The sequence below is a fragment of the Pocillopora verrucosa genome, chromosome 6 (assembly GCF_036669915.1).
Source record: "Pocillopora verrucosa isolate sample1 chromosome 6, ASM3666991v2, whole genome shotgun sequence".
In the NCBI taxonomy this organism is placed as follows: domain Eukaryota; kingdom Metazoa; phylum Cnidaria; class Anthozoa; order Scleractinia; family Pocilloporidae; genus Pocillopora; species Pocillopora verrucosa.
This window is the reverse complement of record NC_089317.1, coordinates 22,259,206-22,286,519: the sequence shown is the minus strand read 5'-3', so window position 1 is coordinate 22,286,519 and position 27,314 is coordinate 22,259,206. Positions and strand designations below refer to the sequence as shown.

The window sequence follows — 27,314 nt, the reverse complement described above, 5'->3', positions numbered from 1 at the left end:
TGACACGTTTGTGTCCAATCCCTTCTCATTAACATTTTGCCAAAACACGACAAAACTGGTGTAATTTTTGATGGTGTTTGTCAAGAAATCATCGATAAATTTATCAAAGAACGAAAATACAGAGAGAGAAGAACGTGTCTTCCAAGGTTCCAGGAGTCACTAAATTTTAAGTCTGAAATTTTCGTGAGCATCTGCGGACACAATGCTTTATGATCTCTAGGAGGCATTTGTCTCCAAGGCTTTCAAGGATAGCCTAAGTCTGGGCGATGATGAATAGTACGTCTGTTTAGATAATCACCTGAAATATTCATGAAGGAAACACATTAGCATCAGGATCGAAACGCAAGGGAGCTTAAAGTGTGCAGAGAATAGACTATTCATCGTGGCAGGTCACACGCGAGCGAAAGATTAGAGAATCGTCTCCCCTGAAATCCCGCTATATTTGCGAAGGGAAGTTAACACTGTGTATTATTGAGTCGCGACGCAATCCAAGCGTTATTTGAATGGCTATTTATTTTGAGAGATTAGTCAGTAGACGCTGTCTCAATTTCAGTGGCTTGCTGCGTGTTAAATTACCTTGAACTCGAAACTCTTCGTTAACAGTTCTAAGTCTTAAAACCTTCAACAAGTGGAGCTCGCTTTTGACATTTAATGGCGGTTGAACTCGTCCAAGACCTGTCTTTCCCTGTAAAGGTTTACGTCGTCCTTCTGCATCTTTTACTTCTGTTTCTGGTGGTTCTGTTTCTTCAAAGGCCGTCTAAGAATTCAAGTGGCGACAAGGACGAGAAGCGTAGCCGGAAAATTAGAACTTTGACGAAGGATAATCGAGCAGTAACTATCGAACCTTGTGCATGGCTGAATTCAACTTTGGCGTGGTTGTACCTTCACGCTCAAGGGAAAGATCGAACCCCAAACATTATCAGGTTCTGGTTACGGGCCTTAAATAAACAACTTCAGAAAAACAAAAAGGTAATCTTGTTTTATTGTTAACGCTGGTATTGATTCCCCATCATTTTCCCGCCAACATCTCTTGAAATATCGGTGATTTTTTAATGCGAATCTTGTGTTTGTATTCGAGTATTTCTTGAAATTAAGTTTATTGATGAAGGCCTGACTTTTAAATGATTTCAAGTAAATGTGCCCTGATCTTTTTTGTTAATGAAATGTAGATTGTTCAATGTTTATATACACTGCTTTTCAAGAAAACGAGAAACAAATGATAAATATTGCTTTTCAGAATTCAATCAACAATATCATTTTGAGTTTGCTGAGAGAAAATTGACTCAAACGCAATCAGCAAGGCTATCGTGAGAGCGAATGTACTGTCTATAAATGTATATGTTTCTTGTATAGAAAGATGAATAAACTCAAGAGCTCTTGAGTCAGAGTTATTGTAGTCACCACGTGTGAGGTGATTAATGAAGGATTAACCAATTGCAGTGTTACACCTCTGTACTCACTTGAGTTTGTCATTAATTCATGTCATTTGGCATAATTGGTCTGAGCCTGGTTGTTAGAGGGGCAAATACCTCAATCCAATAGATAAATCACTATCCATTGGATAACTATTAACAAGACCAGCACTATCCAATGGATAAAGATTAACCCATTGGATAGTATATATCCACTCTTAGAACAACCGCGACCTGGTGATTTTGGAGAAACCCACACTGTGATTGGTTTAGAATTGCAACAGATCTCAACTGCTGTGATTTATGATAGTTCTGAGGCACTAATTTTGGAAATGGCCATATTGCAATTCTTAGCCATCTCTGAAGAAGAATGAAAAAGCAGATGGATTCTTTGGGTTATTATAATGCTAAACGAAATTTTCCCCTCTGGCTCAGCAAATGTTCCACAAGATACACCTAGCCTCTAGCAAACTATTTTTTAAAGATTAAAATTGGGATGATTGCAGCCAGGAAATTTTTTGCATTTTTTTCAGCAAACTTGCTGTATACGCAACACCAAATTGCTTTCAGCTCATTTCTTGTGTTCATGGTGTTAGTGCCTTCATTTAACTTTGGATATCATACATGATTTACTGAATAAACTTTTTTTTATAATTAAGCCATTATTTATGTATGATCATTTCATTTAGTATCCATTCTCTGTTAATTTTTTATGGGAACTGGAGTATACATGGCTGCGTGGCACCATTCCATGATGTATTGAGGATATTAATTTTGTGTGATTTGATTTTTCAAGCAAAACCAATCCCATGTTATTGTTATAAATGTTCCAGTAAATCCCTCATTGATTTATAAATGTTTGTAATTTAGAAAGATCAGAGGATCATAATCGATAGCCTTTGTCCAGGATGCCTGCCACCAAAATTAACAAGTGTGTACTGTCTCTCTGTCAGTGGTGACATGCAGGTACGGTGGGTGTGATGATAAATTTATCGGTTGACTATGAGAAAAAACAGTATCTTTTTCTCTCTCTGTGTGCTCATTTCTGCTTTAATAAAATTGTGTGAATAATGTTAACTTTTCACATCTATCAAATTGATTGCATTTAGGTGTTTACAAATAATGAGATTTGAAAAAATGAATATCAAAGTGATCATTGCAGTAATGAACCCTGCTTTATCAGTAGTGAAAATAAGGCTTAAAGAAATTCAGGTCTTTACGAGATTTGAACCCATGACCTCTGTGATACTGGTACAGTGCTTTAACAAGTGAGCAAACAAGCCAACAGGGAGCTGGTCAATATGTTGGTTTCTAAAAAACTAAATATAATATATTCAACACTGTAATTGTCAGAAATTAATTCTCTCTGTTGGATCACATTTCATTGTAAACTCCATGTATTTATTTTTGTGCACTTGAGAAAAAATGTTAGTCTGATGGAAACATGGATTAATTAAGAGATGACACTCTGTGATCACTCTTATGAAAGTTTCCTAATCAATAATCATCAGAATGTGTTATTATAATGTGGTAAATATCTTTTGTTTGGAAATTATCCAATTTGTTGTGATTTCAGTGCGTCACATTTCATGTGGAGTCAGTTGATCTTGGTTTCCTTGTGCGTGTCATTCAACAGACAAGTGAAGGACCCAAAACCACTCATATGGAAGTGCGTGTGGTTAGACTAGCAGGAGAGGTAAATTCTTGATTTTAAAAGACCAATAACTTATCATCTTGGAGCTTAAAAGAACTAACCCATTATTATAGAGAACTTTCCTTCCTGGACCTGGGATCAACTGATCTGGTTTTGTGCCATTGGCTGGATCATTATGTTCTCACACAGTTCTTAACTCTGCCCAGGAAAAATAAAAAGTACCACTGAACTCTCAGAGAAAATTGACAAATTCCTCAAGACAATTTAATATTCCATTAGTACTTGTTGGTGCATCATGTTCATGAAACCAAAATTAGCTCTTGCACTCTGGTTTTGTTTGTCTGAAAATTTTACAACAAATATCATCTTGTTTTTCTGAGTGTTTGTTTAATTCTGGTTGGCAGTTGTTAGCTGTTGATATCATTATATTGTCTCCTCTTCCCAGGTGGCTCTTAAACTGAGCACTTCCCCTTCAAGGCTTCAGATAAGTGCTCAATTCATTGGTGTTCCTGAGATTGCTCTTTCCACAAAGTTTCTTGCAAAGGTAAAAGTAATTACAAGCTGTATTGATCTATGCTGTGTTGTGGTTTGGAAAACACAAACTGCATGATTTGTATATGGAATTACAAGATGTATTGATCTATGCTGTGTTGTGGTTTGGAAAACACAAACTGCTTGATTCTTATGTGGAATATAGTGTTACATTGTCTGATGAATGAGTCAACGATCATGGGAATTTTGTTATATAAATTTATAATTTTGTGACTATTATGCTTTGTAAAACAAGTGAGATGCTACAAGCCACCTAACTGGTCAAAAACCCATTGTTTATTGCACTGATAAACCCATAGTTATTTTGAAAAGCAACACATCATAATATCTATCAGTTTACCGGTGCAATAACCCATGCAGGATGTTGTGAGAATGTCTACGGCTTAAACTTTTCTTGTATTCTCCTAACATCCTGCATGGGTTATTATGCTGTTAAACCAAAAGAAAGTGAACTCTAATGCCTAAATAAAGCTATTACACTGTACAGGTACATTCAAGTTAGCTCTGTCTCTCTCAAGATCCTTATATCAGTTCTCTGCTCTGTCAATTATACATTTCTTACGAGATTTAAGCTCTGGGAGCAAGGTGGAGAATGATATGATGTTCCCTTGAATATAATTCTCATCACCTGCTTAAAAATGTCGGAATATTGTTAGGAGAATTCATTTTCAATCAGTAATGGCAATAGAAAAGTCATAAGTCTTGTGACAATTGTTATCGCATTAATTATGGATGGTAATTTTGTACATTATAATAAAATCACAAACTCATTTTAAAAATTTGAATGCAAACTCTTCTGATTGAGTTCAAAATACCATTTTAGACTCCCTTCGTTCAATTTTCATTTTGCAACAGTACTATTAATATAATTTTTTCAAAAATGTTGTATCAAGAGAAATTAATTTTTATACATGTTAACACTTTAGTGCCTGCAGGCTGTCTGTTTTATCCAGCTCTAATTATTACCTGTCATCCTAAAGTTAAAATCAGCTACAGGTTTTTAGCCAAGTACCTGCCTTTCCACCTGCTGTGTCCATTCATTTCAATTTAGCTAAGTCAATATTACCACCCATTTCATCAACTTTAAATCCATTCTTATCTAAATCATCAAAATTTTAAATCTCCTCATTCAATGGTGTTATATGCTGGTAAGTTTTCGTTGTGAGAATATACTGATCAGCATGCATGTCAATGACTGTGTCCTTTCTGATAAATTTTGGTATTCTCCTTAGCTGTTTTCATGACAGATAGTTACTAAAAAACAAGGAGAATTCAAAATTTGGTTTTTCTTGGAAATTTAAACTCTTTTTCTCTAAAAGTTTGTTTGATAAGGGAAACCTGCAGTTTCACACATAGTGAAATTGTATCTCCCAAGTATAACATTTTGATTTTAAGTGATAAATGTGAAATGAATTTTTCAAACAATGAACTTGCCTGTGTTTCTTTTAATGAATTCTCAATATTTTTCTTAATTTTATTGCAAAAGGGAGTAACCTAAAATAAATAGGTGACTCCAATTATCTCTTTTGTGCCATCTTCTCAGATGCTTTGAGGCTCTCAACTCTCTTTGTTATTTACAACAAACTGATGTAATTGTCAAGGAATGTAAACTGTTACCCAGACCCTTGACAGTTTTTTCCACCTCCATAATCATTGTTCTGGCATTACACTGGTGCATGGAGAAAAGGAATAAGCTTACAGATCATTAATTATTCAGCCCTGAAAAAACTGGCATTTTTAGTTGAAAGACAGCGGCTTTTTGTAAGCTGGCTTTGTAAGGATATTCTTGGTTTAACACCAAACTGGTAGCTTCCCATTATGGGACAGGATTCTTCAAAACAAGGTAAAAGAGGCTTGTGTTTGGATGAAAGGTTCTTTGTGTTGAACATCCATTTACTGGTTGCATTGATGGGTGATTTTTGAAAATGTCTTGTGGTTTGAATCAGGCGCTGGTAATGATGTTTTGGAACAGAGTGAGGAAACAAAACTACAGTGTGTTGTAAGAACATCACCTGATCTTTCTAATGGGGTAAGAGTTGATTTTGTGTCTAGTATCGCAACACACCCCAGCTTTACCCTTGACAGGTACTCTTAGCAAGTTCTTTACTCCTTGTCCCATGAAAATACAGCTCAGTTGCCTTTTTAGTGGAATTTTTGGTTTTCTGTCACTGTCTGTATTCTAACAATCATTGTCATTTGGATCATGACAGATTCTGTGCTTCTTTATCTTGGTTTTAATTTCTAAGGGAAAACCTTGTGAAGCTTGAAAGTGAGATTAACTAAAAAAAGTACTGTTTCTTGAATCTTCCAAACTGTGGCCAATATTTTTCTTCTGTTTTAGTGCAAATGTCAAATTTTGATTGTACAAATTAAATTGCAGTACTTCTTGCAATCAAATGTGGCTTTAGTGTACACTCACAAACCCATGTTTGTTCCATGGTTATTTGTATCCAATTGCTGACACAAGGGCTGTGCATATTTTTTAAGAGAAACAGAACAAATCTTAGTGTGAAGTTAACGAGAAGAGTAACTCCACCTACAACTTTTGAGTTTCTTTTCATATTGAAACAAAAATCAGATTTTTTATAAGTAGCATATATCTGTCCTGTAACATTGATACTGACGGCAACCATAGCTAATCTGATACCATTAGATAACTTCAAAAAAACAATTCTCCATCAGAAATAACTTTTGGGTCTCTGTATTTGTTCATTTGCTCCTTCACTCTTTCCTAAGGGCAAAGAAATACAGTTAAGAGCTTGTCCTCTTTACAAACAAGTGAGACTGTTGTGGGACAATTAAAAGTAGCATATTTTTGATTGCTGATACATAGTGACAGGAATGATGCATGCTGGTGCAAAAGATATGTTGATATTACCACATACCTATCAGTGTCAGTATATAAGCTTATAGGTGTACATATTTATACTTGTATGTCTTTGTAGCACCTACAAGGTAGCAGATTTGTTTTCTGATTTTTAGGAAACAATAACCATTGTAATTTTAGTAAGAGCTGGTAGGCAGGGGGTTTCACTAAATGTCTGTCAATCATCTTGTGTTTCTTTTGGCTGAGTTAGTGTGTTCACTGCTGCAGTTTCATAAAGTTTTCAAAGTTTTTGCTTGCCAGCAAATTTTTGTTTACCTTCATTAGCTAAGAAATAAGATATGTGAAAATTTCCAATTGTCATGCAACTCCACTCGTTCATGTGACCAGAATTTTGTGATCCAGAGGGAGACTTATTAATGAGAGATTGTATTGTACAGTGTATCTGAAATATAAGGCATTTTGTGATGGTTGTTCAAAATCAAAAGTTATTTGATGTGAAATCCATCCAAAAATGCATTTGATCTGCTGCAGGTGTTTTTTTACTAGCTTTTAATTATTAAATTAATTTGTTGCTAACTGTTACATGTTGTAGTATTCATAATTTTATCAGTTTATAGTCATGTAACTTACTTGACTTTGAGTACATTGTAAGTTGAATTTTAGAGGATAATGAAATGTCACTTTTGTTCAATTTTCCAACCTTGCAGTTAAAGATAAAGAATTGTTTCAAGCATTTTATGCAAAAAAAAACTCTCATGAAAGTGCATGAAGTTCTCAGATATATATTTTGCCTCTTAACAAAATGCCAATGCTGAAAATAAAAACTGCAAAAATTTTGCACACATTTGTTCTGTGGTCATAGTAAGAAGGTCAAAGAGAGCATGTTTGTCTGCACAGTTTCAGAGTATTATGTACATGTACAACAGCTTACTGTAAAACCCTTGATTTGCTTACTTTATTCACAATCTTTAATTTGGATGAAGGAAAAAAAAGAGAAAAACTTTTATTCAGGGCAAATGCATGTATTTTTCACTTATAAGGTGTATAACCAGCTAAGAACTGATGGCAAGGAGTTCAATTTGTCTGAGCAGTTTGCTGGTAGCTGTGTATGGCATTGATACTCTCCCACCAATGCAGCACCACAGTTTGTTTAGAAACGTACCCCCTTTATTGATAACAAGTTGAGTTAATGTTGGTTCAGGGAAGGGGTAGGTGTGCTGTTGCTCAGATACTGACATTGACCCCATCATCTTTAGTTCTCTGGTTATTGTGATCAACTACATGCATGGTGTGTTTTCTGTCATGTTTTGAACTCTGTTCATAAGTTGTGAAGTGATTCATGGCATTTATTATACTTGTTTTCTAAACTGACAAACTGGAATGTCTTTTCAGGAGAGCCAAGTAGATGCCGGTGAAGTTCAAGAAAAAGTCAAAGAGGTGATATGTAAAACCATTACTAACATCCCTTTGTCAGAGGCCTCTTCAAAGGACCAACTTTCAGATGCAGTAAGTAAATACAACCAGATGAAGTAATCTTCATACACAATCATGTGGGTAGACTGCAATTACACTCTACTGGTACTGAACTCCTTGACCTGTAAGAGTGACTACCATGTAATTTCTCCTTACCATATCACCCAGAATCACTCATTAGAGTCACAAGAATACAGGAAATGATCACAAGGTCTTGATTGATGAGTAAATTCCCCTTGTTAGCACCTTAGAAAATGTATAAAGAAAAGTATGGAGAATATGCATACTGATATTAGTGCATAAAAGGTTAAAGCAACAGTTTAAATTCAATTTGTCAGATGAAAGCTTAACCCTTTTAACTCCTATTAGTGATCAAGACAAAATTTCTCCTTACAATATCAATACAATATCAAGCAGACAAGTGATGAGAATAAAGAAAAATATTAACCAGGGGATAATTAGTTGATCTAATACCAAATTCTCCAAACTAACATGGCAAGAACTATATGACAGACAGTAAGGAGAATTACTCATGAGATCTTGGGAGTTAAAGGGTTAAAAGACTGGTTTAATCACACAAAGGTTACACCTGGGCTGGGTTGTTCAAAGCTGGGTTTAGTGAACCCAGGGTTAGTGTGAAATCGGATTTCAGTTCTGGAAGCTTTAGAAGAAAATTCAGCATAATTCTTTTTGTCAACAATTTGATGATTGGATGCTCCATATAGAGTAGAGAAAATGATCCCAAAAAGGCTATTGAACAAAGAAGTATAGAAACCCAGATTAAAATTTAACTCTGGGTTAGTACTAATTGGCTTTCAAAAAACTGGGCCCTGCAGGCAAACTTCCCAAAAAAAAAAGGTGAAACAACAAGCTCTTTTATTTTAGCTGCTTTCAAATTATTTTGCCTCAGAGTGATAAATTTAATTATTAATATCTTTGAAACAAAAAAGTGAGTGAAAATTCCAGCATTATTGCTCTAGGCATCTTCTGTAGACAACAATTTGCAAAGATGGTCAGGAAAAACCACAAACTTAAAACAACCAAACCAAACAAAGATTTTAAAAATTTTAAAATGCATAGCAGATTTCCCTGACACATGCAACTAAAAGCATTGCAGTCACTTAGAATCCTTTAATCTGAAATAGGAAATGAAATACTATTAATTTGTCTCAAAGCTGAATTTAAAAAAGGTTTTACCTGAGGAAATAACAAAGAGAATGCATGGTTTTCTGCTGAGTGCCCCTAGAATTTCATTTCTAGATTATTCTCCATCAGTTTGTGGTTATACCATTCTAGGTTTTTTTTCCATTTAGAAAGTTGAGTAAGAAAGATTCTTTTTCAGGCTTGAGTTGCCAGTCCAAAGTCTTCATGAAAATAAAATACAGGGGAACAAAATGAAATAAAATAAAACACAAGTCCATTTGTGAAGATTGAAGCAAGATTGTTTTATATTTATTGGTAATGTTTCTTTCAAGCATTTTGGTTTATAGCAGTGTATAATGATGAAATATTGTTTTGAAAAGCAGATGTTTTTTGTGATCTCCTAAGGGAACTTTCAAAATGATTTTTTAATGGCAGAATATAGTTTCTTTTTGCTGGAAGCTAGACTAGCCTGATTTTGATTGGAAACAAATAAAATATTATTTCAGTTTTATATTGCATGCTTTTAAAGCTTAATTTGAGTTAATGCCGAATTCAAACTGTGAGAAAGTGCTTCTTTCAGTTGGCTAAATCTGCCACCTGCTCCAGTGTTGTCATGCAAATCTCTTCCACATAAATAATTAATTGAAGGATCTGTTTTCTTGAATGACTGCTTCTCATGGAGTGTATAGCATTGTATGTTTTACTCCAGCACTGACTGGGAAAATTGTACAGTCAAGTCAAGTCATTGCTTGTATTTTTGTTCATCCTGCTGTAAATATTGACTGGCCTACTCAGTGACTTAAATACTCTTTTAAAATTGTTATTTTTGTCAAGATTTTTCAAATAATTCTATTTTGTTACAGCCAGCTGAATTTCAGGCTGATTAATTATCTTTGACTCTCATGCTTTTGGTGAAGTTTTCTTTTTGTGAGAGATTTGTGATGTGTGAAAAGACATTTGAGCTCTGAAAAATTCAAATACATTCAAGGAATCTTTTTTGCCAGTAGCTTCTTGAGAAGGAAAGTAATTTCAAATGAAGAGTTCTCATGTACAGATTGAAAACAACTACTTTGTCAATGTTTACGTCTATGTGTTTATGAATGGACGGCAACGTTCAAAGGTAGGAAATCTTTCCTTTTTGCCAGTCATACTGTGTTCCTTTATTTTTAGATAAAGTTATAAAATGAACAGTGTGCGGTGTAAAAACAAGTAGCTTTGGCTGATTTTGTTTTTGTATCTATATCATCAAGAATCTTCATGTTTTTATTCTATTTTTGTCTAGATTAAATGCAAAAATATGTCTGAATTTTTCATCAAAACATGTAAATCTTAAGATTGTTATTATATCCTTTTCATAAATTCTGTTGGTTCTCTAAGATTAGCTATTTTTGGGCAAATTGTGCCCTCTACTTCTAATGAGTTTTAAGATGTTGGTTTTGATAGCCACTTTCTTTAATAAAATTTTATGAAATTATAGCTTAGTGTCATGCCTATCATGGAGGCACTATTTATCTGGTTGTATTGGTGACAGTTAAACATTCTTCTTCCTTTAACTTGTGGTAGAATGCAAATTTTATGTTATTTCTTTATGAAGAACTTATGAAGATGCAACTTTGAGTGTTCACATTATAACTAACTGGTTGGCTATGTGTTATAGTTGGCACATCAGGGCAAAAACAACATGCCAATTATTTAACCTTTCTTTACATTGACCCACATTTTGTTTGTTGTAAACTGTCAAGATAGTGTTGGGTTTTGATGTAGCATACTTGAAATCACCATGGAGAGGCAGCAAGCTAATATATTTATATAATTTTGTATTCTAAGTGTTGTATAGCTGAAAGGCAGAATAGTACTACATGTATTTTGATCCTGGACTTTTAAATTGCTACCAGTTGTTTTATATGTAGTTTTTATGTTACATTGTTAATTCATTAACACAATTTGTAAAACTCACATATCAATAATATATTGTGTTTATTTTAATTTATAACATGTGTGAGTGCCATTTCATCTACAATATTGTAGTCATGAAAATAATTTTATGTGGTTTAGGATAAAGATTAATGAAATTATTGAAGAAACAATTTGCTCCCTAATGAATTTAATTTTGAGCTCCCATTAAACCTCTTTAACCCTCAAATTCACAGATGTGACCAACATGTAACTTCTCCTTGCAGTTTCAATGCATTATCTAGCATGTAGGTTGTGAGAATTGACAAAACCTACCAGCTGGAAGTTGTTATCTTGATTATAAACCAAACTCTCTTTTTGGCCACATGCAAGAAAATATGTTTAACTTTAATTCAGATCTGTGGTGTTAACAGTTTAATTTTTTGGAAATTCTTTTTGTAGAGTTCAGCTAATTCAAAAGAACAGCTTGATTCTCCTTCATCAGCATCATGCATTGGAGAAGAAGGAAAACTCCTTGTAAAGAGTGAGTAAAATTTTTTCTTCAGTATCAAGTTTCAGAAAATGGCAGCAAGATTTTAGGCAAAAATTGAGTTGGGTTAGTCAGTGCATTTTGACTGAGAGTCATAATACCAGCTCTAAAACTGGTTGATTTTTGTGCGATGAATTCATGTTATTGGGAATGTTGGTTTGTTTCTTGTGTATGTTCATCGGATCCAAAGTTATATCATTTAATGTGGCTATATAAAACAGTGTTCGTAGAACATGATCAGTTAGTAGAAAAAGAGGGAGCTTGACTCAGACTAGTCTGTTAACAGTCATTCTACTCTCTTTTGATCATGTAGTCTGATTGTCTGGTGAGGGTAGTCCTGAGAAGAACTGTTGGCAGTAATGGTGACTATTCTCTCTATGATCTGTCATCATCATCCGGAGTCAGAGTAATATTAGAGCTGTAGGGAATTTAACAAATGTGGACACCAGAGGGAGGGGTAGTGCTTCATTTGTTTAGTGTAGAACAAAAGGCTGTCAACAGAATGGATTGAGATAATAGTAGATTTACCATTACAATAGGAAATCGTTACCTGGAAGCAAATTTTCTCATGGAAAAAGGAAAAATACAAGTAATTGAAAAATGGCAGATATGTTCACAATAGTTATAGGGATTTTAAAATCGTTGGAAAGATTTTTCTCTCTAAAATTCCTTTTTTTGTTTCTTTGCTAGTCATAAAAGCAAGTGGTCTTTGTGGAAAAGTCAAAAGTGGTAAGTTGGGTTCTTTATTTTGTTTTTTGTTTGATTATGGCAATGTTAAGTATCAAGTTTGTACAGGAATTTTGATTTTGCCTTACCTCAGATCTTTCAGATCAAAGTTATGTAGATAGACATCAGGTTTGGAGATTCTTTTGCCTCCCTGTATGAAACAATTTGATTATATTTGTGATTATTACAGAGCAAATGCGTGGCATTGTAGAACCTCCTAACAGATGGAACAGTTTGAGCATAAATATTATTGTTCTTTTACCTGGTGTTAAATCATGTATGTTTGATATTTTCAGGATCACTCAGTCCTTACTGTATCGTGTCTACCAGCAACCCACTTCAGCGCAAGAGAACTACCATGGTCAGAGATAATGAAAATCCGTTCTGGAATGAGTATTTCACTTTGTAAGTCTGATAAAGTTTTACATTAACGATCACTGTTTTCATTCAGCAGCTTGTCAAGTTACATTGAATACTCTGCCACCAGTTATCAGTTACATTATCAGTTGTTTTAACAATGTGAAATAAAATACTGGTAGTCAAACTGTGCCTCCCTTAGTTTTCAATTTATCATGAAAAATTCCTACATGTATTTTCCAGTGGGAGGTGTAGTGGCCTGATGGTCAGTGCACTGGACTCTGAGTCAAGAGGTCTGGGATGGAGACCTGGCCAGGTTGCTGTGTTGTGTTCTTGAGCAAAACACCTTACTCTGACAGTGCCCCTGTCCACCCAGGAGTATAGTTACTGGTGGAGTGTAGAGGGGCAACCTTGCTATAGACTAACATCCCATCCAGTGGGGAGTAGTAATACTCCTAGATGCTTCATGCTATGTGGAAACTGGGATAAGCTCTGGCTGGGTGGATCACCAGGCTGAAGCACAGGAATTTCAGATCAATATCAGTATCTGGGCAACTACCCACCTACCCCTCCCCTAACCCAACATTAACCCTAACTTGTTATTAATTGACTGTTGTTGAGTTAGGGGAGGGGTAGGTGGGCGGTTGCCCAGATACTGATATTGATCGGGCATTTTTATATTGTTAATTCAAGTTTCTCTTTAATTAATCTTTTGTTTGTTTATTTGTTTATATATTTATTTATTTATGTCACTTTTCCTTTTGGCAAAAACAGTGACATCAATCCCAAAACCAAAGAGATCACACTTGATCTATATGACTATGAAAAGACAGAAAAAGGTAAGTCTTGTCTTTGTGGTATTGGACACAGTTTTGGATGAGCTCAGAATCAAGCTCTATGTACGGAAGTTTTAGAGTTTTTGTTTCCTTCATAGGCAAATCACTTTATGCAACAGAGTCTGTCTTCACAAGTTGAAGGACTCTGAATTGAGTAGTAAGAAATAAAATATTCCAACCTCTCTTACAAAGGGTCACATGGGTTAAAACCTCTCTGACCTTTACCCACCTCCCCCAAATTTGAAGTTTTTCTGTGTAATTTTCTCAAACATCGTGGAGTTACATGCAGCTCTGATCGACTAACATCTCGTCAAGGGGGTGGGGGGTGGGGAAGGAAGAGCACCCTGACCTGACTCAGTTGGCCAGGAATGTTGCTGCAACGTTTCTGGCTGTCTCATTTTACTGCTATGGGCTGTTCCTTTATTGGGTGTCTTTTAGCACATCATTAAATTGTACCTCAATTAGTTATTTTGAGGCAGAGGAAAGTTTATCAGTTTGCAGTTTGTTTTTCAAGGAATAAATGCCAACCTGTTGTATGCAACTTTCTGGCAAACTTCACCCCTCCCCACCACAGGAAGATCTATTTCGAACCCTATTCACCCCTATGGATTTTACGTTTGCCTTTCCGAATTTCAGTAGAAAGATCCGCGCGGTCACAGAGTTTACTGCTGATTTGAGTGGCTTAATATTATCTGAAACATCACAAACTCGTTAGATATAGCTTGATTTAAGTTAAAGAACAACTATAGCCGTAATGACATTGTAAACATCAAAGCGTACATGAACAGCTTTCAATATCATTCTTGTAAACATTTTGTTGGTTAAATGTTAACCCTGATCTGTGTAAACTTTTCCATGGCCTTGAATAAAACATTAAACATTGCATATAAACCTTAAACCATAAATTCGCCTAATAAGCATATTGCAGTCTGAATTTATTCACTTTCACTTGTAAACAAGTTAAATCATTTTCGCTACTAAATCATTTTTTTGGCATTTTTTTTACGTTAACTGCGAAATCATTTTCATTAAACCATTCACTAAAGTTCACCTGCTCCACTGAAACAAGTGTAATTGTTTTTTTTGCTGTTGTTGTTTTGCTTTAAATATGAAAATCTCCTCAATTTAATAAAGATAATTGTGAATATTTTTTACGTCTAAATGTCTTTAAACAGATTCTCTCTGTCATTTGGAAGACAATGAATTTACTGAGGAGCAAGGTGAATCAGACACAGTACACTATGATATAGTTTCACAACATAAAGATGAAGTAGAAACAAGATTATGATGATGTTATAAGTAACGCAGTAAATGGTTTCTAAGTAATGAACAGGGAATTACATCGAAACCAGAGGGAAAAAAATCGCTAATAAGTTAATAAGTAAAGTGTTAACAGTAAAAAATTTATCTTTACCATGCGTTTTTTTTAAGGGGGAGACTAAAGATACGTGAATTCACAATTTTATAGGTCATAGTGCCGTCTTAAAATAAAAAATAGTTTCCAGTCCCTTTATTCAGTGAACCATTCAAACTATGGTGCAGTCGTTATGTAGACTCGTTACGGGCCTTGGGTTCGTGTGTCACGCGAGCGTGTCTTTTTGTTCTACTAAACCTTAACATATATAAACTCAGACAAACGGTAACAGGGATAAAAAAAATCTTAATGTTTTAGTCGTCGTCGTCGTCGTCCTTCTAGAATCTAGAATCTAACTGTCTCTCTCGTCTGTCAGTGCTGCAGTGAAGAAACAGGGTCCTACCTTGTAACGTACTTCGTTTACTTACATAGATGATTATCTTGGCCAAGTGATTGTCCCTCTTTCGACGGTGAACAGAGACCAGACATGTCGGCTGATTCTCCCTGTGCTGCCCAAGTCATCTAAAAGTGACCATTCAAGGGGCGACATCACCTTGGAGGTTAGACAACAATAATCAGAAACATCCTCTAACGAGTCTTAAAAGTAGTTATCTTTTAGTTTATTTATGTTTTTTGTTTCATTTATTATTGATTTATTGTCTTTTTTCGATAATTATTAGCATTAGGTAAAGTGAAGAAAATGTTCGGATTTTAAATTTCCTTATCCACGAATTCTCTCTGATCTGCATGAATTGGGAAAGCAAGGAATTAATGACACTATGTTCAGAAACGTAAACAGGCCACATGGCAGAGTTTAACATGTTAGTCCCACGGAAATTTGGTCACAACTTAACTGATGATCGATGCGCTGTCACATTTAACGCACTTTACAGCAAAAACTTACTTATGTGCGCCAGTGAGTTTGATCAAATGGACACTTAAAACGGTACATCCCGTCACAGTTTCGTCAGTTAGTAACCAACCACTCTGTCTTTCTCAACAGTTTACCTTTGATAAGGATGGAAAGGTCATTGATGCTACTCTGCCCTTAGTAAGTGGCATGGGGCGAAAACGTATGTCCAGTGGTAAGTTCTCTTCTTGTTTGCCTTTTTGTTTAGTCATTGATTTTCAGATGTAAGTATGCATTTTGCACAGGGCTCTCCTACAGATTGAAACAAAGTGGGAAGAAGTAGTGTGCACGAGTACATTTTTACCTGAATTCATTTGTTAAAGTTGATCCATCAGTTTATTTGGAGACGAAAGCTATAAGGATCAAGATGACCAAATCGATGATCGAAAAGACTTAACACAGATTGTAAGTGACGAGCGTGAAAATTGTTGTAGAAAATATTTCAGATGCGCAAATTATTGCTTAGTTCCTAGACGTTCCAACTTTCGCTAGAGTTCAGTGCGAATCCTGTGTGCCCCTACTGATGATCTCTACCGCGCCGATCGTTATTTGGTTAGATATAAATCCTGTTCTTGTTAATCGTTGCTTTTCAGATCCTGAGAGCCCTAGTGCCCACAGCTCCCCATCAGAGGAAGCAGCCCCAGTCTTCATGAATGGCGGGGGACCTGATCCCGAGATCAATGGACACATTCCAGTTCGGAAGCGTTACATCGAGTCAAGTCTGGATGAACTGGCCATGGAGATTGAAGCTTATGAAGCTAACGATGAGAAGCCGAAACACGCTAGTTACGAAAACGGCGTGGACACTGTAGAACAACATGACGAACCAGAGTTAATGAGCGAGCCTCCTGCTCCAATCGTTGTCATGGCAACTCCTGTAGTTGAGCCCGTGCTGGAAAAGGCGAAGGTGAAAGAAGCTGTCGAGGAACCAGTCAAACTTGTCGAGGTAAGGCGTTTAAAGCAATCGTTGGTTTCTTTAAGTGTTTTAAAGGACACCATCTTCGACATACATGTGGATAGCGTAGTTGGTTATGGTTTTGTCAGTTCTTCCTCTGATTTTTACAGGAAGTTGAAGCGGTCGAAGTAGAAGTTCCCATAGCGGAGAACAAAGAGGCCGAAGAGGAGAATAAAGGTCAAGAGGAAGACATGAAAGAGGAAGAGATACAAGAACAAAACGAAAAGGAAGATAAAGACGAGAAGCCAAAGGAAGATAAAGACGAGAAGCCAAAGGAAGATAAAGACGAGAAGCCAAAGGAAGAGGAAGAAGAGGTGATAGAAAAGAAAAGTAAAACACGAAGGTCATTCAAGTTTGCCTTCAAAAGGAAGCAAAGTGACAAGAAGACAGTTAAGGATGATGAGAAAGCCGCCGCAGCTGAAGAATTGGAGGAAGAGATTAAAGAAATTCATGACGATGTCGTGAAAGAAGAAAGTGTTAAAGACGAGGAAACGAGAGAAGGAGGTGAAAAAGAAGAGGAAGAAGAAGAGGAAGTACAACAGCAAGTGGAAAGCAAAGAAGAAGGACTAAAAGATGAGCATAAAAAAGACGGCGAGACCCAAGAAGAGGAAGAGAAGGAAACAGAGATCGAGAAATCGAAAGAACTTGAAGAAATGACTGAACAAGCTTCAGAACTGAACACCAAACCCAAAATGCGAAGGTCCTTCAATCTGTTCAGAAGGAGACCAGTTAGTATGAGTGCAGCCGACAGGGACACAGATAAGGGTGAAGAAAAGGTGTTCAAGAGAGATGACCCAATCAGACACTCCTACCATGCCGGGGACCTACCTGTCCCAGATCCATCTAACTTGCGTAAGTGCTCTGACCTTCGTTCGGAACCTCTCATATATGAGACGGGGGGAATTTTATGCAAACCAAAAGAGTAGGGCTACCAACAGGGGAATGAAACTCTAACCGATGTGTTATTTAATCATTGAAAAAATTTGTTTCATTTTTACAGGCAAATCCACCAGTCAATCTTCACTTCTCAGCTATTCACCAAGTCCTCACTCTACACTGGTTATTGAAACAGTGCACAAGGGCCAGAAAAAGTAAGAAAGTGCCTGTGTCTATTCTTGTCTCGTGTGCATGCCATGAACGACATGAAAACGTGGATCAATTTTTGATATGATTTAATGCGTCAATAATTCAGGTAATTCATGCATTTTAGAACGGATTTGAATTAAGATTGGTACTTTTCCAAAACCGGAAATACTGCATCCACAACACGAGTGGATAAAACAAGGAAAATTTGATGATAATAGTTTTGATAAATCTTTATTGAACTCATCATATAATTCAGTTTATTAAAATACGATCTTTTTTTGTTCAACACACTCACTAAATCTGAAAAGTGAACTTACATTTGGAACTAAATTAAGCATTTGGTTTTCTTGTTAGCTCCTCGTACGATTTAAGGTTTAGATAGACGACAGGTGATACATGAAAAAACACAGCGCGGTTTTTGATCACCCAAAATCTGATTGGTTAAACGCTTTTGCTATTTCTCCACCAATCAGAGATGGGTCAATGTACAACCAAATAAAAACTTCTGGCTCTCATTGGCGCTGCGTTACGAGCGAGAAAACATCGTTTAATTCTTCTGATATGCTACATGTAATGTTTTTCTCAGATATGCGCACATTCCTCCCGTGATGGCTAAAAGACAAGCTTATGAGAAAGGTGGCAATAAGCTGCACATTTATAATGATCACATCTTCACCGCTGTCCACTTTACTGGAAGGTATAACGCTGTTGTTTTTGTTGTTGAAGTTATTGCTGTGATTGTTGTTGTTGTTTTTGCGGTCTGACTTTGAATGGCTTCAAATCGTATCCTCTTAAATATTTCATTCTGTGCTTCTACAGGGTGTTTATTTTATTCTTGACGCCTTTGATCTCCATCTGCTGCTTTTCTAAACTATTCACTCCAATTCTCTCTGTTTAGCTCACCGGAATGTGCTGTGTGTGCAAAATCAATCAAAGGAAAAATCGGAAAACAAGGCTACCAATGTAGAGGTAATAATTAATGAAAGATACTAAATCACAGTCATGTCAAATGCTATTTTTGCATTAGAAAAGATCGGGGACCGCCCACACAATTGGAACGATGGATTTCAACATTTTCAACTTCAGACAACTCAATGTGGGCAGTGAAATCCCAACTTGTTCTTTGACCGTAGATTTGCAAACGGCATCGGTTTGAATTCCGTGAATCAGGAAAAGCTCCTCAGTATTTGTGGCCCCAATTTCAGCCATCTGACATTCAAATGGAAAACCGCTCTAAAAGCTTCAGTTTTTCAATGAAGTCAGTGTGAGGTCAATTTTCATCTTCAGTGACTTGTCTCGGTGACGAGACCAGATAACAGGGCTCAGATCTCAGCGCATCAAGCGTAAAGAAACTGAGCAGGTAATTTAGTGTTAACAACTGGGTTGAAAACGTAAATTAGCCACCGTTTTGAGCGTTAGCCCTTCGTCAATCGCTCTGACGAAGGGCTAACGTTCGAAACGTCAGCTTTTTTTACTCTTTACGGTGGCTAATTTACGTTTTCAACCCAGTTGTTAACACTAAATTACCTGCTATACTCTCCTACCGACGCAGCACCACAGTTTCTTTAGAAACTTACCCCTTTATTCATTTGTAAAGAAACTGAGCCTACTAACTCTTGCATTTTTTAAATTTCATCTTTGTTTGTGTATCTTTTCAGAGTGCAAATTAGTCACACATAGGGATTGTCATTACCAGACTACCACTATGTGTTCCAGTGATGCTGTCAAACATCTTGACATGTAAGTACCTGTCAAAAATTTTGAAAAAAAGCAAAAAAATCGGTCATGTCATTATTTGTGGTTGTCTTCTCCTCGTTACACGTGTTGTCATGCAATACTCAGGAGTTGTCACTTAACGCCGGGAGATAAGTCCGTGTTCTTAATCAAAATCCCCTGCCATGACTGGAATTGCTGTGCACAAATGGATTTAAACAATAAAATAAACGGAAAATAAACATTAAACAACTAATCAATAATTTAATGATACATCATTCTATCGTTACTCCACAAATTGAAAATAACATGTCACTTTTTAGTCTGTGAGAACTAAGTGAAACAAAGAAGGATATTCATTTGACTTAAAATGACCAATATTGAAAATGAAACCATAAATATATGTTAAAAAGTACATAAACACACGATTAAAATCATACCCTGTTTTAAAAAAAAAAGCCGTAAACGTGAAAGTGAACCAACTTACACACTTCGGTGATAAAGGCGATTTACCTACATCATGAAAGTCAAACCCTCTTTAACCTTGAAATTAAGAGATCCTCGCAGCTAAGAACACTACTGAAACGGGTAGTTGAAAATAGGACCTGAAAAAAATTCAGGCCCGTGCGGGATTTGAACCCATGACCTTTGCACCGGTATCGCAGAGGTCATGGGTTCAAATCCCGTACGGGCCTGAATTTTTTTCAGGTCCTATTTTCAGCTACTCGTTTCAGTAGTGTTCTTAGCTGCGAGGATCTCTTAATTTCATCTCTTCACCGCAGTGCAAATATATGAATTTCATATATCTAAATTCATCATTCCTCTTTAACCTTTTTAATTCTTCTTAGTTGACACGTTCGAACAGAAAACTATTTAGTGCCTTTGTCGTTAATTTTTAGTAAACTTCCTTGCCCTCCCCTCTCCCCTTTCTTCCCCTTTTTCACTTGCTCCCTCCCCATTCCCACCAGCGTAAATTTGTGAAATGACTGTGTCATTAAATTATTCTTAAAAAACGCAACACAGCTCCAGAGACCGCAGTGAGCGCACGACCACGACTGGCGACAAATGAAAAAGGTATCACGTGTCAGATATGACTCGTTTCCAAGCTTTACACACTGCTGCGCGTCTTAAAACCGATCTAAATGCTTTCAACTTCTGTGAGCTAATTTCTCTTCTACTCTTCTGTAATACAGTAAAAAAATGCCGCAATTTGTTGGCCATTAATGAGGTGAAGGGATAAGGCTGTGTGCAGAGGTAGGCTTGCCATAAACGTTTTATCAAAAACTAACCACTTTTAACCCCTTTTCTAAGCATTTTCTAAAAGAAAGAAGAATAAAATTAACAAGCCCTTTCTCAGCTCAGAAAGTTGTGCCTTTCATCGGTTGTCAGAAAAAGGAAAGCCTATTTTTTTGTTTGCTCTTTGATTGATATTTTTCTTCATTCTTGACATAAATTTATTAAGGTTAATTTCCCAAGAGCATAATCCAAATTAATGGAAAGGGTGGACTCATACCCCTTAACTGACTGGTTACCCTTAAGGCATAACTTTTTGAAGCTTGTAGGTACCTAAAAGTTAAATATTATTGCTTGAATTAGATTTAAACATTTGAATGAGGAAATTAATTCTTCAATGTAAAGGAACGTTTCCTAAGATAAGGAAACAATAACTCCATTAAATCGCGAATGATTTTAATGATTGATAACAAAGAGTAAAAACTAAAACTTTAAAACTACGTTGACCTTAAGCTCACGGTTAGACTACGAGTAGTCCCTGCTTTTCGGCGAAGTCCGTCGCGCTAGTCGGAAAAGAAATCAGTGAAAAGAATTCGATGTTAGCGCGCCGCGCGGAACTCTGGGAGTGAGGCGCCTAAATATTCCGCGCGGCGTGCTAACATCATTCACTGATTTTTTTTTTTTGCGCAACGGTCTTCGCCAAAAAGCAAGAACTGCTCTAGCGAACGGTTTCTTTAACTTAATAAGCCTCTCAACCACTGAGCGATTAAGTATCTAGCGAAGCTAATTTTACGTTTTTGTTTTTCACTTGACAGAGAATATGTTGGAGGTACCGAGGTCTGACCATGGAAAACTTTCACTTAAAAATCCTGAAAAGCGCCTGCCATTCATATCGTTCTTATATGTTTTAGATGGCACAAAATTATATCAAAAAAATACTCCATATCTTAGCAGACGTAATGTTTTCACTAATTAAAAATTTGTAAATTAGAAAGTGCACCCAGTCAGTGTATCGCCGGGGTCAAAAGAGAGAGTCTAGGACTAGGGTGGTATTGGTGGGTTTCAGAACTGAGAACTGATGTTAGGTTTTTTTTATTAGTTGAACCATTGAACAGCTGACAAAGTAGATAATTGTTGTATGTAGTGAGCCGGTTCTTTTTCCCGCCCACCTCATCACGTTTGTGTTTGAGCGTTTAGTCTTACATTCCTCAACGTTTATTCCACTCAGCTTGCCGAAAAACAGGTCTTCAAGCACTTTGGGTATCATACAGGTGGGGGTGAGGCACCTCAGAGGCTTTGCAGCGACGAAACATCAAATTAAATTTTTTGCTGCTTTTTGCTTGTGTTGCGGATAACTTGCAAGGGTTATCGTCGACTGGGGCTCAGTGACTGATTTATCATTGCTCCAATATTTATGTCTTCATTGCTAGAAATTGAATGATGTTTTGCATGTGGAGCTTAAGTTAAACAGCATTTGATAGCTTACACAGTAGAGTGCCATCACTGAGTGTTACTGTAAACATGTTCAATAAGAATCAATGGCAACTTCTTAAGGGGGGAGGGGAGGGTGGTAAAATTATAGGTCAAAGGCGGGATATAGATTAATTTATAGCTCTAAATAATGGGAACAAATGACATAAAGGGAAAAGTATAACATAGTAATTTATTTATAGATAAGTGAACTATGGCCTGTTTCTCTCATTTAGTGAATGAGGGGAACAAAAATTGGCCGAAACCTCACTACTGCTTTCTGAAGAGAAATTCATCACGGTCAAAATGAAATCGTAAGAAGTATACGCAGTTTCTATCATCGCCAAGAGAGGATCAACTTATCCCTTATTATAATATTCGCCACGCTTCGACATTCACCCATGTAGGCTAGTATCCTCTTTAATGTTGTGGAAGACAGTTACGTGACTTAAAAAAAGCCGGAGTGAGTGTAGGAGAAGAAATCTGAATGTATGTAGAGCAGTCCTGTTATTCAGCTTAAACCCTCTAAGGAAAAAAATAAAATTCAATTTATTTATTTTCTTGAAAACTGTTTTCAGTTGATTGTCATGGATAAGTCTTTTCAGCTGTTGTCAGTATTGTGTCTCGTTCTCGTCGCACTGTAGCCCAACAAAGAGTTGCGTGACAACTGTAACGACAGGTGCCAAGGAGATTTCATGTAGGGTAGACTATCGAAAGAAGTTTGTGCGAGAATGTCATTTCACAAGTTTCATTAACTTTCCAGTGACATAATATCTAGTTTTGGGTTTATAACTTTTTTTATCACCCGAGTACTGCTGTCTAAGAGGACGAGCAGCATCAAGTACAATTCCAAAATGTACAGCAACGTCGCAATGGAGTCATTGGGTTGAGTTTGTAAGTTCCTAGATATGTTGTACACAGCCACCAGCGTGCTCTGGACGTTCATAACCACACCACATAACGCGTGATACATCATTGAAGCAGTACGGGTGTGATAAGCGTTCAGTGCGACCAGAAACAACAAAAGATTTCCAATTGATGCTGTATTGTGAATTGTTTGAGCAAAGCAGTGTCCGTTCATTAATAGGGGCAGCCCAGCTGCGCAAAGTAAGAGTTGGAAATAAGACTTGTTTCTCAGTGTCGGGCAGCTCTCTACGACGATTGTCAATTCTCTTGATGGTTTTTTCCAAGAACTACAGTTTACAGTCCAACACGTAGTTATAAAGATCCCATTACGTATTAAGTTGCACATGCTGTATGAAAACTCTAAGAAAGCAGAATGGCAAACGGTGCTGTCATCGTATTTTGCACAACGTTGGAACCTGTGAAAAAGAAGTAAACTCGTTTTTCAGTGTTGAGGCATGCGTAATTCGGACGTTCCATAAGTAAGGAGAGAAACTTGTATGGCAGTGTAGAGCCACCTTAATTTTCCAAGTGTGTTCTGGAGCAAATTTCAGTTTGCCTTCGAAGTGCTCCAGGACTGCGCCAGCCTCTCAACCAATCAGATACAGCACCAGAACGTATCATGACTTAGTCGCGTGTTCTCTTGCTCGTTCCTTATGGCTCCCCACTAATATTTACCTTCGCTCTGATTGGCTTTTGGGTTTCGTTCGCGACACTCAATGTGCACGTTTTTCATCAGAGATGCTTCCATACAATTTGCCTTATGATAAACTGTACTCAATTGTTTACCTTATTAGAGACCCAGGATATAAATGTCCTGTTGCAAGTAGATTGGGAATTAGTTCTAATCCAGGAAGACAAATCAGTATTCCAATGGTCACAAGCAATGAACTAACAACCTTTCTAGAAAAAGGAGATTAAGAAAAAAAATGCACATATGATTAACTTTGCTTTTGTATCGATCTAATGAGCATTTCGTAGCTCATTAAGGAAAGCTAGTACCTAGGGACAATACCACCCGTCGTACCCTCGAATGGAACCCTCACAGTTCTTAAAAGAAGAGGCCATCGAAAGCAGTCTTGAAGGCGCACTTTCCAAGATGAGCTCGACAAGAATAACATAATCTGGGAAGAGGCAAAAAGAACAGCCCAAACAAGATCCGATGGAGATTCATGGTCGACGCACTATGTTCCCAGCAGGAGCAAAGATGGCCTAATCTAATCTTATGTAATGTAATCTAATCAAGTGCAACCCAATTGATGAGTGGCATGTGTACTGAAGATCCAGCATCCTCGGTCCTCTGCATAAAACAGTGCTTTACTCGATAACGTTAAAAGCTTACACATGAATCACTTTGCAAACCAAACGAGAGGTTATGGAGAATAGAGCTGCAGCCATCCACATCGAGCACTTCATCAATAGGCTTGAAAAGGAAAAAAAACTACACCTGAAAGTTAAAACAGAAAAAAAAATTCGAGAAACCCTTGACACCTCTTCCTATTTTGTAACTCTCAACTTAACTTTGTAAATTTCAGTTAACAAACTCTGACAAAATGTATAATCCATCAAATTTCCCTACATAATTTTCGTGGTTCACCTTGGTAAGACCTAAACTAACAGCTCCCCCCACACCCCCTTCTCCAACTCCCTCTGACCGATCCAAGACCATCACAAACAGGGGTGGATATAAGGAGGTGTTGATACCGCGCTCCACCATTTTATTCGCCGATCAGTTGCGAGGCCTTAACTTCCACCTCCCGGGCGACCCACGGGCATTTGACTGTCGTCCGCACCTGGGAAGTGGGGAATTTAAACCTAACCTGGGTGGGATGAAGAATTTTGACCAGAATTGTAAAGTCATTCTAGCGGAATACATGTGTTTTTATCTTTTAATAAAGAGGTGTTCAAAGGTAAAGAGTTCACATTTATGAGCAAAAGGCTTAGAAAGAGAGGCCTTCAAGAATTCACGGTTGATGATCCTTTCTTTTCTTTTATGACAAAAAAATTGACAATCAAATCCAGCACTTGAAAGGGCATTAAAACACAGTTTTGGCTTGGGGGTGGGGGAAGGGGCGGTAATTGAACGAGCCAACCTTCAAAAGTTCAAATGCTAAGGGGGTTACCCAGGGGGATGTTGAGGCTTCGAATTGATCAACGCATCAATCCAAGCATTTTGTGAGCAGCAACCATGCTAACGTGAGTTTCAAACCCCTTTTATTTCTTTTTCGGATCTGTCCCTCATCATTAATTTATCGATCGACGCGCTTAGCGAAATGCCGAGAGGTAATTAAATTCCATTTTAAAGATAAAGTACGGAGCTTACTCCGAGTGCACCCAACCTTAACAGACCGTATAACGTGCTAAGACACGGTAAGGTTCGTTCAAACATCATCGTACTCGTTCTGAATACCAGATGAGGAATGGTGAATCTGAGCATAAAAAGAACAAATATTTACTTTGTTTTGTTTCTTTTGTTCAAGAATTCTTTTTCAATATCGCGAAAATGGAAAGTAAGCTGCGCAATTAAGATCCGAATTCTTACCTTAAATGGTTGACGACGTAACGCAATGAGATCTCCAAGGGTTCATAAAATAGAGAGAACAGAAGATAGCAAGGCAGTACGATGAAAATCAGTTGAACTGCCACAACCACCAGAGAGTAAGCTTTGTCAAATTTGAAAAACAACATCTGCGATAAAAAATTTCTAGAGAATAATTCAGTATTTGGTGTTGTTATCCATGAAGCATTTCGCTTGGTCTACACGCCTAACGTGACCGCCTGCTTGTGAAGCAAGCATCTCGCCATCTTAAGTGTTGCTTCTTTCAGCGTTGCGTGACGACCATTTTATTACTATTTATAAAATATAGATCTGAAATCAGATTTCGCACTAACCCTTACTTTAACCCAGCTTTGAACAAACCGGCTCGGAATACATTTCTAAGACCTTAGAATAGTAATTGTTAGTCTAAGTATAAATGATTGTTTGATACTAACCTCACAACGAAGGAGACATGTGAGAAAGCGCGATCAATTGTATGGATGAAGGGAGAAACTGGCGGTAGAGGAATGATGTAAGACAGGAATATCTGACGAAAGAAGTAATGACCATGACTTAAATAACTCCTCGCAATTTACTATGATGTAGTCCTCTTCGCAAAAAGTAACGCGTTGCGTGACAAGACTGGTAAGGAAAGAAACACTGCCGTGACGATCACGTCACTGAATTGAGTCAGAGATGATTTCTATGTCAAATTATATGCCCATCTTTTACGTCTATAGCTAAATCAGACATGGTTTGTTAAGTTTGATTTAACTAAAATTCTACTGATATTTATAGCTGGTGCATAAGAAAATGTAAAGAGATATTCCAATTTCGGCAATTCGAAAATTTCCCATAAAATAAATTCGGTATTTTCCTTCCGAGTGCCCATAACATTTTACCTATATCATTTTGCCTTCTCTATTCACAATTTGCTTCGGAGGATTGTGGGCCCCGAGAGAAATAAAATAACAAAGCTCATGCAAATTTTTTCTTTTTCTTTTTTTTTTTTTTTGGGGGCGGGGGGGGAGGAAAGCAAAAAGTATATGTATGTGCAACTAATTCGAATCCTTTTAAACATCAACAACAAACGTTTTTCCTCATTGTCGCCGACAAAAAAAATAATGAGTGGTGAAAAATAAAAAATGGGGAGTACGAGGTATTGAAAATCATTAGAAGATTCAGATAAAGCTTAAAAAATCCAAAGTCCTTTGCATTGCTCGCTTAAACAAGATGACATTCCACGTAAGCATGTCTACACATTAACTTTCCTTCATCAATCTTTGAATCAACAACAATTTGGTCATTATTTGTAATACTTACCATCAGTAAACAAATGTTGAGGTTTGGCATACCTTGAAGAATCCAAAATAAAACTGCGATGAAGGAAAAAAGCGTAAATCGGCAAAAGAGTAAAACTAGGACAATGGTTAGCTTCTTCAACGCCATTGCTGTTGATTGCGTGACATGTCAAATATGCCTAGATTAGATGCAGACATATTTTCAGTCGTGTCGAAACACAATGGGTTCACCAATAAAAGGCATCTTGCCTCAAGGAGCAGAGGAGTTTTAAAATTTGATTGCACTTTCCGTTAAATTAGACGAGGCGAGAGCCGAACTCGTTGATTGGCGTTTGAATTATGCAAGAGATATCAATCCCATTATTTTCTCATGATCATGCGATCACGCGTCACGAGTTTAGTAGATCACAAGACGGAAACCGCATAC

General features: G+C 36.9%; 2 protein-coding genes across 8 annotated transcripts; one reads left to right on the top strand and one right to left on the bottom strand.

Annotated features, from left to right (window-relative positions):
• Positions 1–49: 49 nt before the first annotated feature.
• On the top strand, positions 50–22,712 carry LOC131783507 (uncharacterized). Of its 6 annotated transcripts, none has more exons than XM_059100265.2 (20): positions 50–969; positions 2,283–2,378; positions 2,989–3,108; positions 3,512–3,610; positions 7,838–7,951; positions 11,417–11,498; positions 12,195–12,233; positions 12,527–12,635; positions 13,362–13,426; positions 14,599–14,643; positions 15,210–15,337; positions 15,781–15,862; positions 16,281–16,633; positions 16,753–17,494; positions 17,643–17,733; positions 18,315–18,425; positions 18,627–18,697; positions 19,387–19,468; positions 20,635–20,695; positions 21,490–22,712. In XM_059100265.2, the coding sequence occupies exons 1-19, from the start codon at positions 652–654 to the stop codon at positions 20,663–20,665; spliced, it is 2,778 nt and encodes a 925-aa protein (XP_058956248.2). In that variant the 5' UTR covers positions 50–651; the 3' UTR covers positions 20,666–20,695; positions 21,490–22,712. The 6 variants fall into 6 exon arrangements, with proteins under 6 accessions (XP_058956248.2, XP_066024077.1, XP_066024078.1 ...); XM_066167980.1 differs by lacking the exon at positions 20,635–20,695 and adding an exon at positions 20,465–20,515; XM_066167981.1 differs by lacking the exons at positions 14,599–14,643; positions 20,635–20,695 and adding an exon at positions 20,465–20,515.
• LOC131783509 (uncharacterized) lies at positions 22,683–27,238 on the bottom strand. Of its 2 annotated transcripts, XM_059100269.2 has the most exons (7): positions 26,910–27,238; positions 26,042–26,133; positions 25,590–25,712; positions 25,387–25,476; positions 24,390–24,494; positions 23,837–23,950; positions 22,683–23,466 (listed from the first exon to the last, which is right to left on the bottom strand). In XM_059100269.2, the coding sequence occupies exons 1-7, from the start codon at positions 27,033–27,035 to the stop codon at positions 22,896–22,898; spliced, it is 1,221 nt and encodes a 406-aa protein (XP_058956252.2). In that variant the 5' UTR covers positions 27,036–27,238; the 3' UTR covers positions 22,683–22,895. The 2 variants fall into 2 exon arrangements, with proteins under 2 accessions (XP_058956252.2, XP_066024079.1); XM_066167982.1 differs by lacking the exon at positions 26,910–27,238 and having other exon boundaries at positions 25,590–25,735; positions 26,042–26,109.
• Between the last annotated feature and the right edge of the window lie 76 nt (positions 27,239–27,314).

Bases quoted from the DNA above. Each gene is read 5' to 3' on its own strand.
- LOC131783507 (XM_066167980.1), top strand. From the start codon at position 652: ATGGCGGTTGAACTCGTCCAAGACCTGTCTTTCCCTGTAAAGGTTTAC. The intron at 15,338-15,780 runs GTTAGACAACAA...CTTTCTCAACAG, and splicing joins GGGGCGACATCACCTTGGAG to TTTACCTTTGATAAGGATGG. The intron at 17,495-17,642 runs GTAAGTGCTCTG...TCATTTTTACAG, and splicing joins CCCAGATCCATCTAACTTGC to GCAAATCCACCAGTCAATCT.
- LOC131783509 (XM_059100269.2), bottom strand. From the start codon at position 27,035: ATGGCGTTGAAGAAGCTAACCATTGTCCTAGTTTTACTCTTTTGCCGA. The intron at 23,951-24,389 runs GTAAGCTTTTAA...TCCTTTTTCTAG, and splicing joins GTTTGCAAAGTGATTCATGT to AAAGGTTGTTAGTTCATTGC. The intron at 23,467-23,836 runs GTAAACAATTGA...TCTTTTTCACAG, and splicing joins TATCCTGGGTCTCTAATAAG to GTTCCAACGTTGTGCAAAAT.